The sequence below is a fragment of the Chrysochloris asiatica genome, unplaced genomic scaffold (genome assembly GCF_000296735.1).
Source record: "Chrysochloris asiatica unplaced genomic scaffold, ChrAsi1.0 scaffold00003, whole genome shotgun sequence".
Classification (NCBI taxonomy): Eukaryota; Metazoa; Chordata; class Mammalia; order Afrosoricida; family Chrysochloridae; genus Chrysochloris; species Chrysochloris asiatica.
In genome coordinates this window covers 20,689,256-20,703,768 of record NW_006408521.1, presented here as the reverse complement: position 1 = coordinate 20,703,768, position 14,513 = coordinate 20,689,256, and the positions used below count along the sequence as shown (strand labels likewise).

Sequence of the window (14,513 nt, the reverse complement as noted above, 5' to 3'; positions counted from 1 at the left end):
ATTGCAAGGTCCTTTGAACTTCAGCGTTGGTGGTTCAAACTCAACAGCCGCTTCTCAGAAACTCTATAAAGGGTCGGAACCAACTCAAAGGCACTTAACAACATTTGTTTACAAAGGAGTCTTGGTGTGGTGCTGTGGGTTAATGCGCTGGACTGCAAAGTCGGTTTGAACCACAGGTTGGAGAGGTTCAAGCTCACCAACTGCTCCTTAGAAACCCTATAGAAGGTCGCTGTGGGTCGGAACCGACTCGATGGCACTTTAACAATAACAATTGTTTACAAAAAGCAAATGGAAAAAATGGAGCTGACTTCAGACGGTTTAATTTGCATAGCACTTTGAAACTAATTTTTTAAGAAAGGGCCAAACACGGGTTTACCTCCACCGTGGTGGGTTGGAACCCGCCTCTCTCACCTAGCGCCAGCGGCAGGGCAGGGAGCGGTGGGGCTCGGTGGGGACAGGAGGGAGGAGGAAGGTGTGCTGGGATCTGGGGTGGGGTCGGGGCGCTCTCCCCTCGTCTCTGGGCCGGGTTCTCAGCCAGTGTAGGGCTGTGAGCGGCTGTAGGGAGCGGCGAGGGAGACAGGCGGGGCGAGTGGCGCGACGCGGCCGGGGCGGAGCCCTCCCCGCCCTCGCTCCACCCGCCGTGGCCCCAGGTTCCCGGCCTCGCGCCGCGCGCTCTTTCTCCGACAGCTGCCCGGGGGAGTCCTGCACATCGTGCCGCGTCCTATCCCGTCTGTCCCACCCGCCGCCGCTGCCGCACCATGACCACCCAGCAGATAATTCTCCAGGGCCCGGGACCATGGGGCTTCCGCCTTGTGGGGGGCAAGGACTTCGAGCAGCCGCTCGCCATTTCCCGGGTAAGTGCAGCCGGGGACGCGCGCGAGCGCCAGGCGCTCGGGGGCCAGGTGGCGGCGCGCCGGGTAGTCTTGGGAAGACTGGGTCCCCGCGGGCGCTGTCGGACCCGGTGGCTGGTGGTGCACGGGATGGAGCCGGGACGCGGCGGCGAGTCCAGGTGCACCGGATGCGCTATGCACTGGGCGCTGGGCACTCTCCGAGCGTTTGGGGCCGGTCGCTCCCGCTGCCCGGTCCGCGGTGCTGCGGTTCCCTGCTAGCCGGCAGGCAGCCGGCGCGCACTTGCGGTCTGGGCAAAATAGAAAAAGGCAGTTTGGTTCCTACGCCCCGGAAGCGCGGCCCGCGTGTGGACGCGCTTTGTGAACCTACTGCGACTTGAGGGCCCTAGCAGATCGCGCACGTTAGGAGATGGGACTTCCCAGGTCTCCCTTGACTTAGAGTGGCAAAAGCAGTTTGGAAGCGGCAGGAAAGATCTGGAAAAAGAAGTGGAATGGGTGGAAAGTTAAAACTGTGTGGCGGGTGGGGTTAACAAAACAACAATCGAAACTAGTTTTCCTCTTGGGGACTTGATAATGGCCCGAAAAAACCTAGTATTGGAACCAAACAACCCCCTTGAGATTACTTTCTTGGTCATTCCTTCGTTCTCCTTCGGGAGGTGACCATTCTATCTTTAAGCCAGGTATTCCGAAATTAGCATCCTTCCAACCGTTTTTCCTCAGGGGATGAATGGGAGTTGGTACTGGGGTGGGATGAGGTGCCCATCCTGGGTGTTCTATGTGTTTTGGAGGGGGTGTTGCCTGAAAAATTAAAAGGTCTTATCTGCTTGGAAGGGCCCAGGCTCCATTTGTGACCGACAGACCTATCATCCCTAAATGAAGTGGAAACCCCAGGGAAATCCAGAATAAGCTATTCAAGTGTGGAAGCCCAGGCTTTGATTGTTGTTAGGTATGGTCAAGATGCCGATTGCCACGCAGAGTGACCACATCTGACTGTGGTCACAGTGTAGAACTGCTTCCTGGGGATCCCCAGATTTTTCTCCCAAGAAGCTATTGAGTGGGTGGGTTTGAACTGATGACCTTTTATTGCCTAGCTCTATTGTTGCTGTTTGGTCCCTTCCAGTAGGTTCCAATTCATAGTGACCCTCTGCCTAGCTCTGCTGTTACTGCTGTTAAGTGCTGTGAAATGAGTTTGACTCATAGCGACCCTGTATAGGATTTCCGAGGAGCAGCTGGTGAGGTTGAACTGCCGACCTTGTGGTCCAAAATGACCTTAAGGTCCAGTGTTTATCCTGCAGTACCACACCAGGACTCCCTGCCTAACTCTAGTGTGGCTCAAACACGAGCTGATGACTTACTTCAAGTTGCCACATTCATTCATTGTACCATCGAGTTGGTTCTGACTCCTAGTGACCCTGTATAGGGTTTCCAAGAGATAACTGGTGGTTTTGAACTGTCGATCTTGTGTTTAGCAGTCCAGTGCTTATCCTGCAGGGCTAAGAAGGCATCAGTGACTGGTTTTTGCTTGAATGAAGGGTGCACACCCTTGGCGGTAGCTGGCCACGCCCTACGCCCTGCTGGAAGGCCCATCTGACTGCATAGCACACCTCAAACTTGCCACCCAAGCCTTCTAAGCAGTCGGATTCCTTGAGCAGGCCTGAAAAGTGCCTACAAGTCTTTTGACTTAAGTCCACACACTTCCAGTAGCTGAAGGAGTTTGGTAGGAGGTGCAGGAGAAGAATCCGGGCCTCTTCTTGGTGTCTCTGCCAGTTCCAATTCTACCCACCCTTCTTTCTAGGTGGGCTTGACTTAATCGGGAGGCCTACTCTGACGATTGTGCAACCCAAGGAGTAGGCAACCCAGTTCTTAGCTCTGTCCCTCACCTACACACCTTGTCCTGCCAGATGTCTTTGATTATTGTCCTAGGTACACACTGTCTTCCCAGCCACCGACTGAATTTCTCAATACTAGAAACTGTGCTTTCCCCAAATCTAGACCCCCACTCCCACGCCTGGCACAGAGCGGAAACTGGCTGTGTGTCTTACTAATAAATGCTTGCCCTGGGAGGACATTGCCTCTGCACATTTAGATTCGCTTACCTCATACATAGTCCTTTTGCCCTGGCTCTTTGTGTCTATAATTAACCTGTCAGCCCTCTCCACTTCGCAGATTTATATGTGACATGAAGCCTTTTTTTAAGTCGTTAGAGGCTGTATTGGCAATCTGTTAAAAGGGCAGCTATCACCTGTCATTTAAAAATCTGAATGTAAGTGGCAGCATCATGTAGGAATGATGGTATGAGGTGGGAAACAACTAACTGTGAATGCATTAGTTTGGACCTTTCTATATTCATCCATTCATTCATCGATCAGCACATGTGTGATGAGTACATACCATGCCACTGTGCAAAAACCTAAAATCAAAAACAGACCAGTTCCTGTTGAGTGGATTCTGACTGTTGGTAACCCCATGTGCATCGCAGTAGAACTGTGCTCCAGAGGGTTTCACAGCAGTGGCCTTTTAGAAGCAGATAGCCAGACCTTTCTTCCTAGGCTCCCCTGAGTGGGTTTGAATTACCAACCTGTTAGCAGCTGAGCGCTTACAACCCAGAGGCCTTATACAAAGCCCTTGTTGTTGTTATTAAGTAACATCAGAGCTGGTTCCAACTCATAGCCACCCTGTCTGTGTAGGGTTTCTGAGGAGCAGCTGGTAGGCTTGAACCACTGACTTTATGGTTAGCAGTGCAGTGCTTTATCCTACAGAGTCACACCAGGACTCCTACAAAGCCCTGTTGCTGTTGTTAAGTGCTATAGAGTCGGCTCCTACTCATAGGGACCCGGTTTAGGGTTTCCGAGGAGCGACTGTGGGTTTGAACCATGGCCTTGAAGTTCAAAACGACCTTGCAGTTCAAATGGACTTTTGCAGTCCCGTGCAGTGCATTATCCTGCAGTACCACACCACGACTCTCAGACAAAGCCCCAGGACCAAGAAATGAGAGGAAACACCTCCATTTTCAAAATGCTTTTGGTCTAGTGAGGGAAGATGATGTTTTTTTTCTTGTGGGTGGAGAAGCTAGTCTTTACAACACCCTTTGGAAGGCGCTTTAAGGGACGAGTGAAAGTGACTCAGAGGAGGTGACATTCTCAAGCTGATAGTAATCTATACTTCTTTCATCATTTCATTGTTTCCACATGAAAAAAGGGTCACCCTGCTCTGGGAATGGGAAAATTCTTATCTTAAAGGGACCCTGAGCTTGTGTGTATGTGTGTGTGTCTCCGGTCCTGAGATATGCTGCTGACTGGCTTTCTGCTTTTTACTGGAGCTGTACCTGGAGTGAGATTCTTTATTTTTACAATGGGGATAACATCAGCCTCGGACTACTGGCATGATGTGTAGGATAAACACTGGACTGTTAACCACAAAGTCAGTGGCTCAAACCCACCAGCCACTCCTTGGAAACCCTATGTGGCTGTTGTTGTTGTTGTTGTTGTTGTTGTTGTGAAATGCTGTCAAGTCGGTTCCAACTCATAGCGACCCTGTATAGGGATTCCAGGAGGGGCTGGTGAGTTTGAACTGCCCACTGTGTAGACAGTCTTGGACTGTGAGTTGGTTATATGAGAATGCCCTGTAGTCAGGAAGTGTGATCAGTGACAAGAATTATTCGAACCCTCTGGGTGGTAGCTGTACTACATTATTATTCTGGGCAGAAAGAGTTTGCTAGTATGGTTTTGTATGTGTAGACTTCAAGTCTCCACACCAAAGTAAACCATAAAATTAGGTTGGGAGAGAGGAGTGCCTTTTATTTAAATAACTATGTTTGCTTTCTCTTGCACGAATTATTCTGGTATTGGCTCAAGTCTTCTGTTAAATTGCTAAAGCTTCTGAATATAACTGTCTGATTTTATGTACTGAAATGTTTGCTTTTTTCTTTTCTGGCTTATTATTATTCTTTTATTATTGTGAAATAAGTATAATACAAAAGGCCATAAAACAAATACATAGGAAATGACTATAAAGCAAACTCCTCTATAATCCCCACCCAGGACAAGAGCTAGAACACTGTCAGTCCCTCAGAAGCTTAGTAAATGTAACCACTAATCTGGATTTATGGTAATCACCTCCTGGCTTTTCTTTATAGTTTTATCACCTACATATGATCCTGAACACCAGTGCTTAGCTTTGCTTGGTGTATGAATAGCATCATGTGCACAAATGAACGCTGCCCAGTACTGCACCATCCTGTGATCGGTTGCCAGTCAGACTATTGTGATCCATAAGGGTTTTCATTGGCTGGCTTTTACAAGTAGATGGCCAGACCTTTCTTACTGTTCTCTTAATCTGAAGTTCCACTGAAACTTGTTCAACATCAGAACAACACCCAAGCCTCTACTGACAGTCAGGTGGTAGCTACATTGGAAGTGAATTGTCTGGTACTCGAACTTGGGTCTCCAATATGGAAGGGGAGAATTCTAATACTAAAGCCACCACTCCCCCCAAACAAAATCTTACAGAATGTGTTTTTGTTGTTGTTGTTGAATAGCTTCTTTCACTCCTCAATGTTTTCCTTCTTTGTAGCATTGTAGGACAGGCACGGGACTGCACACCCCAAGGTCAGTGGTTCAAACCCGCCAGCTGCTCCTTGGGAACCCTAAACAGGGTTGCTCTGAGTTGGAACTGACTTGATGACACTTAACAACAACAACCTTGTGGTAAACTTAAAACTTCAGTCCTGATTTTTAAGTTAGAATGGGCATAAACTAGCTTTTTTCCTTAGCCAGTTTCCCATTTAAGGCCCAGCCTAGGCTCCTGATGGACCAGGCATGTTTGCTACCATACGCTGAGATTTTTCCTCTGTCGGTTCCTGCTCCAAGCCTACAGTTGTCCATCTCCTTGAACTTTCTTTTTCCCATGTCAATTTCTTATTTCCTCTAGTTGCTTACAAGGGAAACCTTCAGAGAACCCATTCCATACCCAGGCCAAAATTGTAGCTCAGTTTGTGTAGACTATTTTTCTCACCAAGCAACGGACGAAAGACAGGAAAGGGTGGAGCCAGCGACAAGGGGCTGGCCTGAGTTGGAGGAGCTGCCACCTTGCCTCTTGGGGGAGCCTGGCCTGAGAGCCCCATGGTTTTATGGTAAATGGCTGTGCCTGTTGCTCAAGTATCACCCAAACCGACCCATTGTTGTTTGAATCCATCCCAATTCCTGGTGACCCCATGTGTGAGATAGAGTCAAACTGCGCTCCATGGGGTTTTCAAGACTAGCTTTTTGACAGCAGATTTCCAGATCTTTCTTCCAAGATGCTCTGGATAGGTTTGAACCACCAACCTTTCAGTTAGTAGTTGAGTGCTTAAGCAGTTACATCACTCAGGGATTCTAAAGTTTCACCAAACCCCCCAAAACCTGACTGTTATCACGGAGCTGATTCCGACTCCTAGTGAGCCGTTAGGACAGAGTAGAGCTGCTCCAGAGCATTTTCAAAAGTGGAAGTCTTTCCAGGAGCAGGCAGCAACATCTTTCTCCAGCTGACCTGCTGTTGGCTTTGTACACTGTGGCCCTCTGACCAGATACCCTCCGCCTTATCTAGCCTCCTGGATGCCCGTCGTGCTGGCTTGCCTTCAGGAGGAGAGGGGAGGAAGCATGGCTTTAAGATCCTGTAGTCTGGCAGGTGACCGAGGTGATTTTGTCTTGTAGTTCACACTCTGCAAAGCTGGTGAGGCCTGAGGAAAGCACCAAGGAATTGCTCTTGTGGACAAGGCCAGGACTGGCTTCCAGACTGCACATTGCCCAGGCCATACATACTGTTGTTCCACAGAGGAGAGGAAAGATGTTATTCTCTGCCTTTTACAAAGTGGGAAGTGACCATAGGTTAGGAGTTGTTGTTGTTAAGTGCCATTGAGTTGGTTCCAACCCGTAGCGACCATGTATACGGTTTCCTAGGAGCGGCTGGTGAGCTTGAACCGCCAACCGTGCAGTTCAGATGGCTTTGCAGTCTGGCACATTAACCCACAGCGCTACACCGGGACTCCATAGGGTAGGTAACTATGTGAATGTATACAACTTGTCATTGACTGAACTACTTCCTAGCTTCCTTGTAAAGGAGAGGGGAGAGTGTACTTAGAAATGAGCAAAAGTAATTATGTCAGAAAATTCCGTTTTAAATGATGATTTGACTTCTAGGATGTGTCAGGGGAAAACTTGAGGAAACTGTTGGGACTTCTTGTTCAGGTCAGGGAATCATGTTGGGGGTCCCATCCTGTGCATGTCACTGGGTGACCCTGGGCAAGTCATATGCCTTCTCTGGACCTTCCTGTTGTTAAGTGCTGTCGAGTCAGTTCCAACTCATAGCGATTCTGTATAGAGTTTCCGAGGAGTGGCTGGTGGGTTTGAACTGCCGACCTTTTGTTTCAAACTGACCTTGTGGCCCAGGGCTTACCCCTCCAGCACCACGCCAGGACCAATGATAAAATAATGAACAAAATAAACCAACCCTTTGGATTCAGTCACGAAAACCCTCAGGAGCTGTTCTGCTCTGTAAACACATGCAGTTGTCATGAGTGGAGGCCAACTCAAAGGCAGCTAACAACAGCAACATTTTTTAATTCTAAAGAAGTGTTTCAGCCTCTCTTATGTTGTTGTTGTTAAGTGCTGTTTAGTTGGTTCTGATTCATCGTGACCCTGTATAGGGTTTCAGAGGAGTGGCTAGTTGAGTTTGCACTACCAGCATTGCGGTTCAAACCAACCTTGAGGTGGAATGCTTATCAAACAGCAGTTTTCAAACCAAGTATTGATTGGAAAAATGTACTATGAAATTCAGGACTGTTTTCAGATCAGTTTATATTTTAATAATCATAAGAACCTCTAATTATACCCGGAAGAGTTTCATGTGAAAGGCCTGTTTGGGGTGCTAGAGAAATGTTTATTTTATCGCTTGTGGTAATAACCATAGTTAAAACATATAGAGGACTTTCTCTATGCCAGACACTATTCTAAATGCTTTATAATATTCCTTCAGTGATCCTCACAAGTCTGAAGTAAGTGCAGTTAAGATCTCCATTTCACAGATGAGGAAACTGAGGCATGGAAAAGTTAGCTGTTAGAAGTTAGCTGCATGCGTCATACAGTTAGTGAGTAATAAAGCTGGAATTTGGCAGGACAGTGTGGCTTCAGAGTTGTGGTTTTACTTGCTGTACCATTAATTGTTGTTGTTGTTGTTAAGTACCATGGAGTCGGTTCTGACTCATAGTGACCCTGTACAGGGTTTCCGAGGCTGTAAATCTTTACGGGAGTAGGACGCCTCATCTTTCTCCCATGGAACTGCTGGTTGTTTCGAACTGACGACCTTGAGGTTAGCAGCCCACTTTATAACCACTATGCTACCAGAGCTCCTTAACTACATTAATAAAAGGTAGCATATTTTGAGTACCTACTCTGTACCAGGTTTGTTTTTGCATCGCCCCCCCCTTTATTCCCTACAACCAGTGACGTCGAGACACGGGATACACAATAAATAAATTGCAGAGCTGGGGTTTGAAGTCAGGCAGTCAGACTCCCGGGCTAGCTTTTAGCTGCGGTATTCAACCTTCTTGGTAAGCCATAACTGTCAGTATTTCATTATTAATAATATTACTTAGCTCAGAGTTCTGAAAAGTGCTAATGGGGCACCAACCTCTGCAGTAGGGGAAGGACCTTTCCCTGCTTTTCCCCAGAACCTCTTGTGTGCTCGAGGAGTGGTTGGGATGGCTTTCCAGCTGCTTTGTCCCTGGAACTTAGAGCATCCCACAGAACAGCCCTCTCCTGGAAAGGTCAGAAGATGGGCCCTCCCCTGGGAGTATTGACTGTGCATCTAGGGAATATCATGTCCAGGGGGATAATGGAGAACAGAAGAGAGGAGTTGAAAGATTCCCTTGAGAAAGGCCTACCTGTGTGGCTAGGAGATCTGGGGACAGATTTTGTAGCAAATGAAGGTGACTGGGTTGTGGACAGGAGCACCGTGCCCAGCCAGTGATGGGCTTGAAAGGTGGCAGCCAAGCCTAGCTTCATATATCCATGAAGACCCAGGATTGGAAAGGCAATTGTACCTTTTGTGGTGGCTGATTTGTTAATGGACTCATCGTGGGTGAGTTGAAACACAACTGTAACTGAGGTCTGAGTGGAGGACTTTTTCATGTACAGTAATTGGCTTCTTGGTAAAGACCAAGAGCAATAACACTGATTTTCCGTAGGAAGCAGTGGCCTTGTAAGGGGTAAAATTCCTGACCAAGATCCCAGGGCTGAATTTTGGTAGATATGACAATAGAACATAAGTACCTATTACAAGATACATACAGATAGCTTAAATCTGAGTGACGCAGTAACCAGTCACATCCATTTCTTTAAAATAAGATTAAAAACATTCATGCTTCTCTGGTAGCGTAGTGGTTACGAATCAGGCTGCGAGCCGCAAGGTCAGCAGTTCGAAACTACCATCCGTTCCGTGGGAGAAAGATGAGGCTTTCTACTCCTGTAAAGATTTACACCCTCGGAAACCCTGTACAGGGTCACTATGGGTCGGAACCGACTCGATGGCACTTAACAACAACAACAACCTATTAACTACAGCCCAACAATTCTACACCTGGTTACTTACGCCGCAGAAATGTGTCTAACTGGGTATACCAAAAGGCATGTTCAAGAATTTTCAAAGCAGTATTTTTCACATTAAGAAGCTATAAACAATTCAGGTGTTTACCAATGGTGTTGGTGGTAGTATGCTGTAGAGTCAGTTCCGACTCATAGTGACCCTGTATAGGGTTTCTGAGGTGGTAAATCTTTAAGGGAACAGAAAGCCTCACCTTTCTCCCATGGAACGGCTGGTAGTTTAGAACGGCAGGTAGTTATGAGCCTGACTCGTCACCACTATGCTACCAATAGAGGGATGGATATGAGGAGCTCTGGTGGCACAGTGGTTACAATGCTTAGCTACAAATTGGTAGGTCAGCAGTTTGAACGCAGCAGTCACTCCAAACCTTAGAAACTCTATGCGACAGTTCTACTCTCTCCTATAGGGTTGCTTTGAGTCAGAATCCACTCAGTGGTGTTTCATAGTTACACGATGTAGAATGGCCCCCAAAATGAGAACAAAGGAATTATAACTATTCCATGCAGAATGACATGGAGGACACACACACACATACACACACACACACACACACATGAGCTCTTAAGAGAAAGAAGCCAGACACAAAGGGTAAACACTGTATGTTCCCATTTATGTAAAATTAGTCATGCAAAAGTTATTTATAGTCAGGATCGTTGGCAACCTTTGCAGGGAGGAAAGTGATAGGAACGGGTCATGGGGTTGGGTGAGGCTTCAGAAGTTCAGGTAATGTTTACCTGGTGTTGGTGCCACAGGTGTGCTCTCTTTCTGAGAATTCATCCAGCTGAATATTTATGATTTATGCATTCTCTTCAATACAAGGTTTACATAAAAAACTCATGCTTATTATAAGAAGGTCAAATAATTTCAAAAAGTGTGGAATGCATAAAAGGCAAAAGCCTTCCCCACACCCAGTTATACCCCCCTGAGGTAAAAACTGAACTGCAAAACTTTTTGGACTGGTTCCCACTCACATAGCTTCTTTAAAAACTAAATTACCAGGCATGATAAACTGTTAGACTTTATTGCTTTATATTTTTCCTCTATACTGCAACAAGAGTTAAAGATTGCTTGATGTTGTTGAAAAATGCAATGGTGATATTACCCTGATGTGGGTTTAACACTGTCTTGTCCATTTCTTGGTTTGTGTGTCTTAGCGTATGTTTGTTTCTGAAACTTCAGTTTGCTCATTGGTAACAGGGGAATAATAGTACTTGCCGTCTAAGATTGTGGTGAGGAATGCATAGAGAAAGCCTAGCACTATGACTAACACATCAAAAGCATCAGGATAGAGTGGTTCTATTAAAATATTGTAAGGTACCTACTATATATGGTCCACCACTTATCTGCCAGTTTGTTCCACTTCGGTGGCTTCTGTGTTGCTGTGATGCTGGAAACTATACCAGTGGTCTTTTAAATACTAGCAGGCTCACTCAGGGTAGAGAGGTGTCAGTGGAGCTTCCAGACTAAGACAGACTAAGAAGAAGGAGAGACGAACTACTGTTGAATGGTTAGCCATTGAAATCCTTATGAATAGCAATGGAACATTGCCAGATATAATGCCAGAAGATGAGCCCCTCACATTGAAAGGCATTCAGAATAAGACTGGGGCAGAAGAGCTGCCTCCTCAAAGTAGAGTTGACCTTAATGATGTGAATAGAGTTAAGTTTTGGGGACCTTCATTTGCTGATGTGGCACAACTCAAAATATGAAGAAATATCTGCAAATACCAGTTAATTATCAGAACATGAAATGTGTGAAGTGTGATGGTGATGTTTGTCTGCCACCACATTGGTTCTGTCAAATAGTGACCCTGTATATAAGTTTCAAATCTTAACCAGAGCAGAAAGCCTCATCTTTCCCCATGGAGTGACTGGTAGGTTCGAACTGCTGACTCTGAGGTTAGTAGCCTAGTGTTTAATCCACTGTGCTACCAGGGCCCCTTGTATGAAGTATAAGTATAGGAAAATTGGAAGTTGTCAAGAATGAGATGGAATTGAGAGAGCCTAGCACTATGACTAGGCTAAAGCAACTGGAAGAAATGAAGTAAAAGAGCTGAACAGAAAATTTCAAATGGCTGTTCAAGAAGATGAAATCAAATATTTTAATGAAATGAGCAAAGCCCTGGAGTTAGAATACCAAAAGTGAAGAAACAGCATGCCCACCAGTTCTGAAGGTGAAGGAATTGAAGAAAATATTCAAGCCTTGGCTTATAATATTGAAGTCTTCTATGGGCAAAATATTGAATGACGCTGGAATATCAAAACAAGATGGAAGAAATACATAGTCATTGTATCACAAAGAATTAGTCAGTGTTCAGCTATTTCAAGAGGTAGCATATGATCAAGAACCAATGACACTGAAGGAAGGAGTCCAAGCAGCACTGAGGGCGTTGTCGAAAACAAGACTCCAGAAATGGGCAGAATACAAATGGAAATGTTCCAACAAACAGATGCAGCACTAGAGGTACTCACTCATCGTATGTCAAGAAGTCCCTATTTATGCTCATTCCAAAGAGAGGTGACCCAATGGGATGCAGAAATCACCGAACAATATCATTAATATTACATGCAAGTGAAATTTTGCTGAAGGCAATTCAAAACTGATCACATCAACTAGGACCTGTCAGAAATTCAAGCCAGATTTAGAAGAGGACATGGAACAAAGGATACCATTGCTGACGTCAGGTGTGTCTTGGCTGAAAACAGAGAATACCAGAAAGATGTTTACTTGTGCTTTATTGACTATGCAAAGGCATTTGACTGTGTGAATCATGACAAACTGTGGATAGTAATGTGAAGAAAGAGAATTCCAGAACACGTAATTGTACTCATGAGGAACCTGTACCCAGACGATGAGGCAGTTAGTTGTTTGAACAGATAAAGGGGATATTGAATGGTTTAAAATCAGGAAAGGTGTGTGCCAGGGTTTTATCCTTTCACCATACTTATTTAATCTGTATCTGAGCAAATATCTGAGTAGCTGGATTATATGAAGAAGGTGGCATCGTGATTGGAGTACGAGTCCTTAACAGCCAGCAATGTGCGGATGACACAGCTTTGTTTGCTGAAAGTGAAGAGGACATGAAATACTTACTGATGAAGATAAAAGATTACAGCTTTCAGTATAGGTTGCACCTCAATGTAAAGCAAAAGTAAAAATCCTCACAACTGGACCAATAAATAACATCATGATAAATGGAGAAAAGATTGAAATGGCTAAAGACTTGATTTTGCTTGGATCAACAATCTATGTTCATGGAAGCGACAGTTAAGAAATCAAAGGATATACTGCATTAAGTAAATCTGCTGCAAAAGACCTCTTTGAAATGTTAATGAACAAAAGTGTCAGTTTGAAGACTAAATTACCCCTGACACAAGTCATGGTGTTTTTAATTGCCTCACATGAATGTAAAAGTTGGACAATGAATAATGAAGACTGTAGAAAAATCGATGTATTTGAATTATGATGGTGAAGTATATTGAAAGTACCATGGACTTCCTGAAGAACAAATGAGTCAGTGTTGGAAGAAGCACAGCCAGAATGCTCCTTGGAAGTGAGGATGACGAGGCTTTGTTTCCTGTACTTTGGGTTTATTGTCAGGAGGGACCAGTCCTTGGATACGGACATCATGCTTAGAATAGTGGAAGGTGAGTGGAAAAGAGGAAGACCCCCAACAAGATGGATTGACACAGAGGCTGCAACAGTGGGCTCAAACATAACTCTTGTTGAGGATGGCTCAGGACCGGGCAGTGTTTTGTTCTGTTGTGCATAGGTTTCTTATGAGTTGGAGGCGACTCAACAACTTCTAACAACAAGAACAACTATGTATTGTCAGCAGGAGAAACATGAGGCTTTCTGCTCCCATAAAGATTAACAGCCTGAGAAAGCTTATACAAGGTCGCGTTGAGTTGGAATCGACTTGATGGCAGTGAGTGAGTGAATATGTTTTCTGTCAGTGTGTCTGTCATACTGTGGTAGCTTGTGTGTTATTGTGATGCTGAAAGCTATGCCACCAGTATTTTCAATACCAGGAGGGGCGCACCCATGGTGGATAGGTTTAAGTGGAACTTCTAGACTAAGACAGACTAGGAAGAAGAGGCAGGCCACTTCTGAAGGATTAGCCATTGAGAAACCTGATGAACCGTGGCAGAACTTTGTCAGATATAGTGCTGGAAGAAGTGACTGGGGAGGAGCCGCCTCCTCAAAGTAGTGTGTGGACCTTAATGATATGGGCAGAGGAAAGCTTTTGGGAGCTTCATTTGCTGGTGGGGCACAGCTCACAGTGAGGAGAAACAGCTGCAAACACCCATTAATAATTGGAACATGGAATATATGAAGTATGAATATAGGTAAATTGGAAGTTGTCAAAAATGAAATGGAAGGCATAATTAGATTGCTACTATTATGGATTTCATTTGACAGATAAAGTAACTGAGGCACAGATTACATGTCTAGTGAGTGGTTAGGGGTGGTGGCTGTTGTTAGCTGCTATTGTGTTGGTCCCTGACTCAAGATGACTGTATTCACAAGGGAGAAACATCTGATGCTTGGTTCTGTGCCATCCCCATGATTGGATGCAGATTGGACTATTGTTGTTTATAGGCTTTTAATTGATTGATTTTTGGAAGTAGATATCCAGTCCGTCTTAGTTTGGAAGCTCCGCTGAAACCTGTTTAGTTTAGCAACACACAACCCTCAATGCCATACAGGTAGTGACTATATAAGAGATTATTGACCAAAATTAAGTCCAAGTCTTCCACTAAACCACTTCTGCCTCATTAAGGATGGTACTTAAGAGCTGTTAAAAGCCTTGGGTTCAGAGGGGATGTTAGGAGACTTCTTTTAAAAAAAGTTTTTATTGTGAATTATGTGGGTTTACATGGGAGAACATCAGTTTTACATCCATCATATCATATTTCGTTTCATTGCAATGATTACAGTCCCCTCCATGCATCACCAAATAACCAAAGGGTACACCACACAGGCCCGCCCCCCAGCCATCAGCACACAGCCCCTCTCCATCCCTGA

The 14,513-nt window shown here is 45.3% G+C and overlaps 1 protein-coding gene across 1 annotated transcript in view; it reads left to right on the top strand.

Annotated features, from left to right (window-relative positions):
• The first annotated feature begins 682 nt into the window (after positions 1 to 682).
• The window catches only part of PDLIM1 (PDZ and LIM domain 1), a 71,090-nt gene continuing 57,259 nt past the window's right edge, over positions 683 to 14,513 (top strand). Inside the window, exon 1 of the mRNA XM_006831173.1 lies at positions 683 to 854. Coding sequence (XP_006831236.1) covers positions 759 to 854 — 96 coding nt within the window. The 5' untranslated portion in view covers positions 683 to 758. The remainder of the gene's footprint in view (positions 855 to 14,513) is intronic.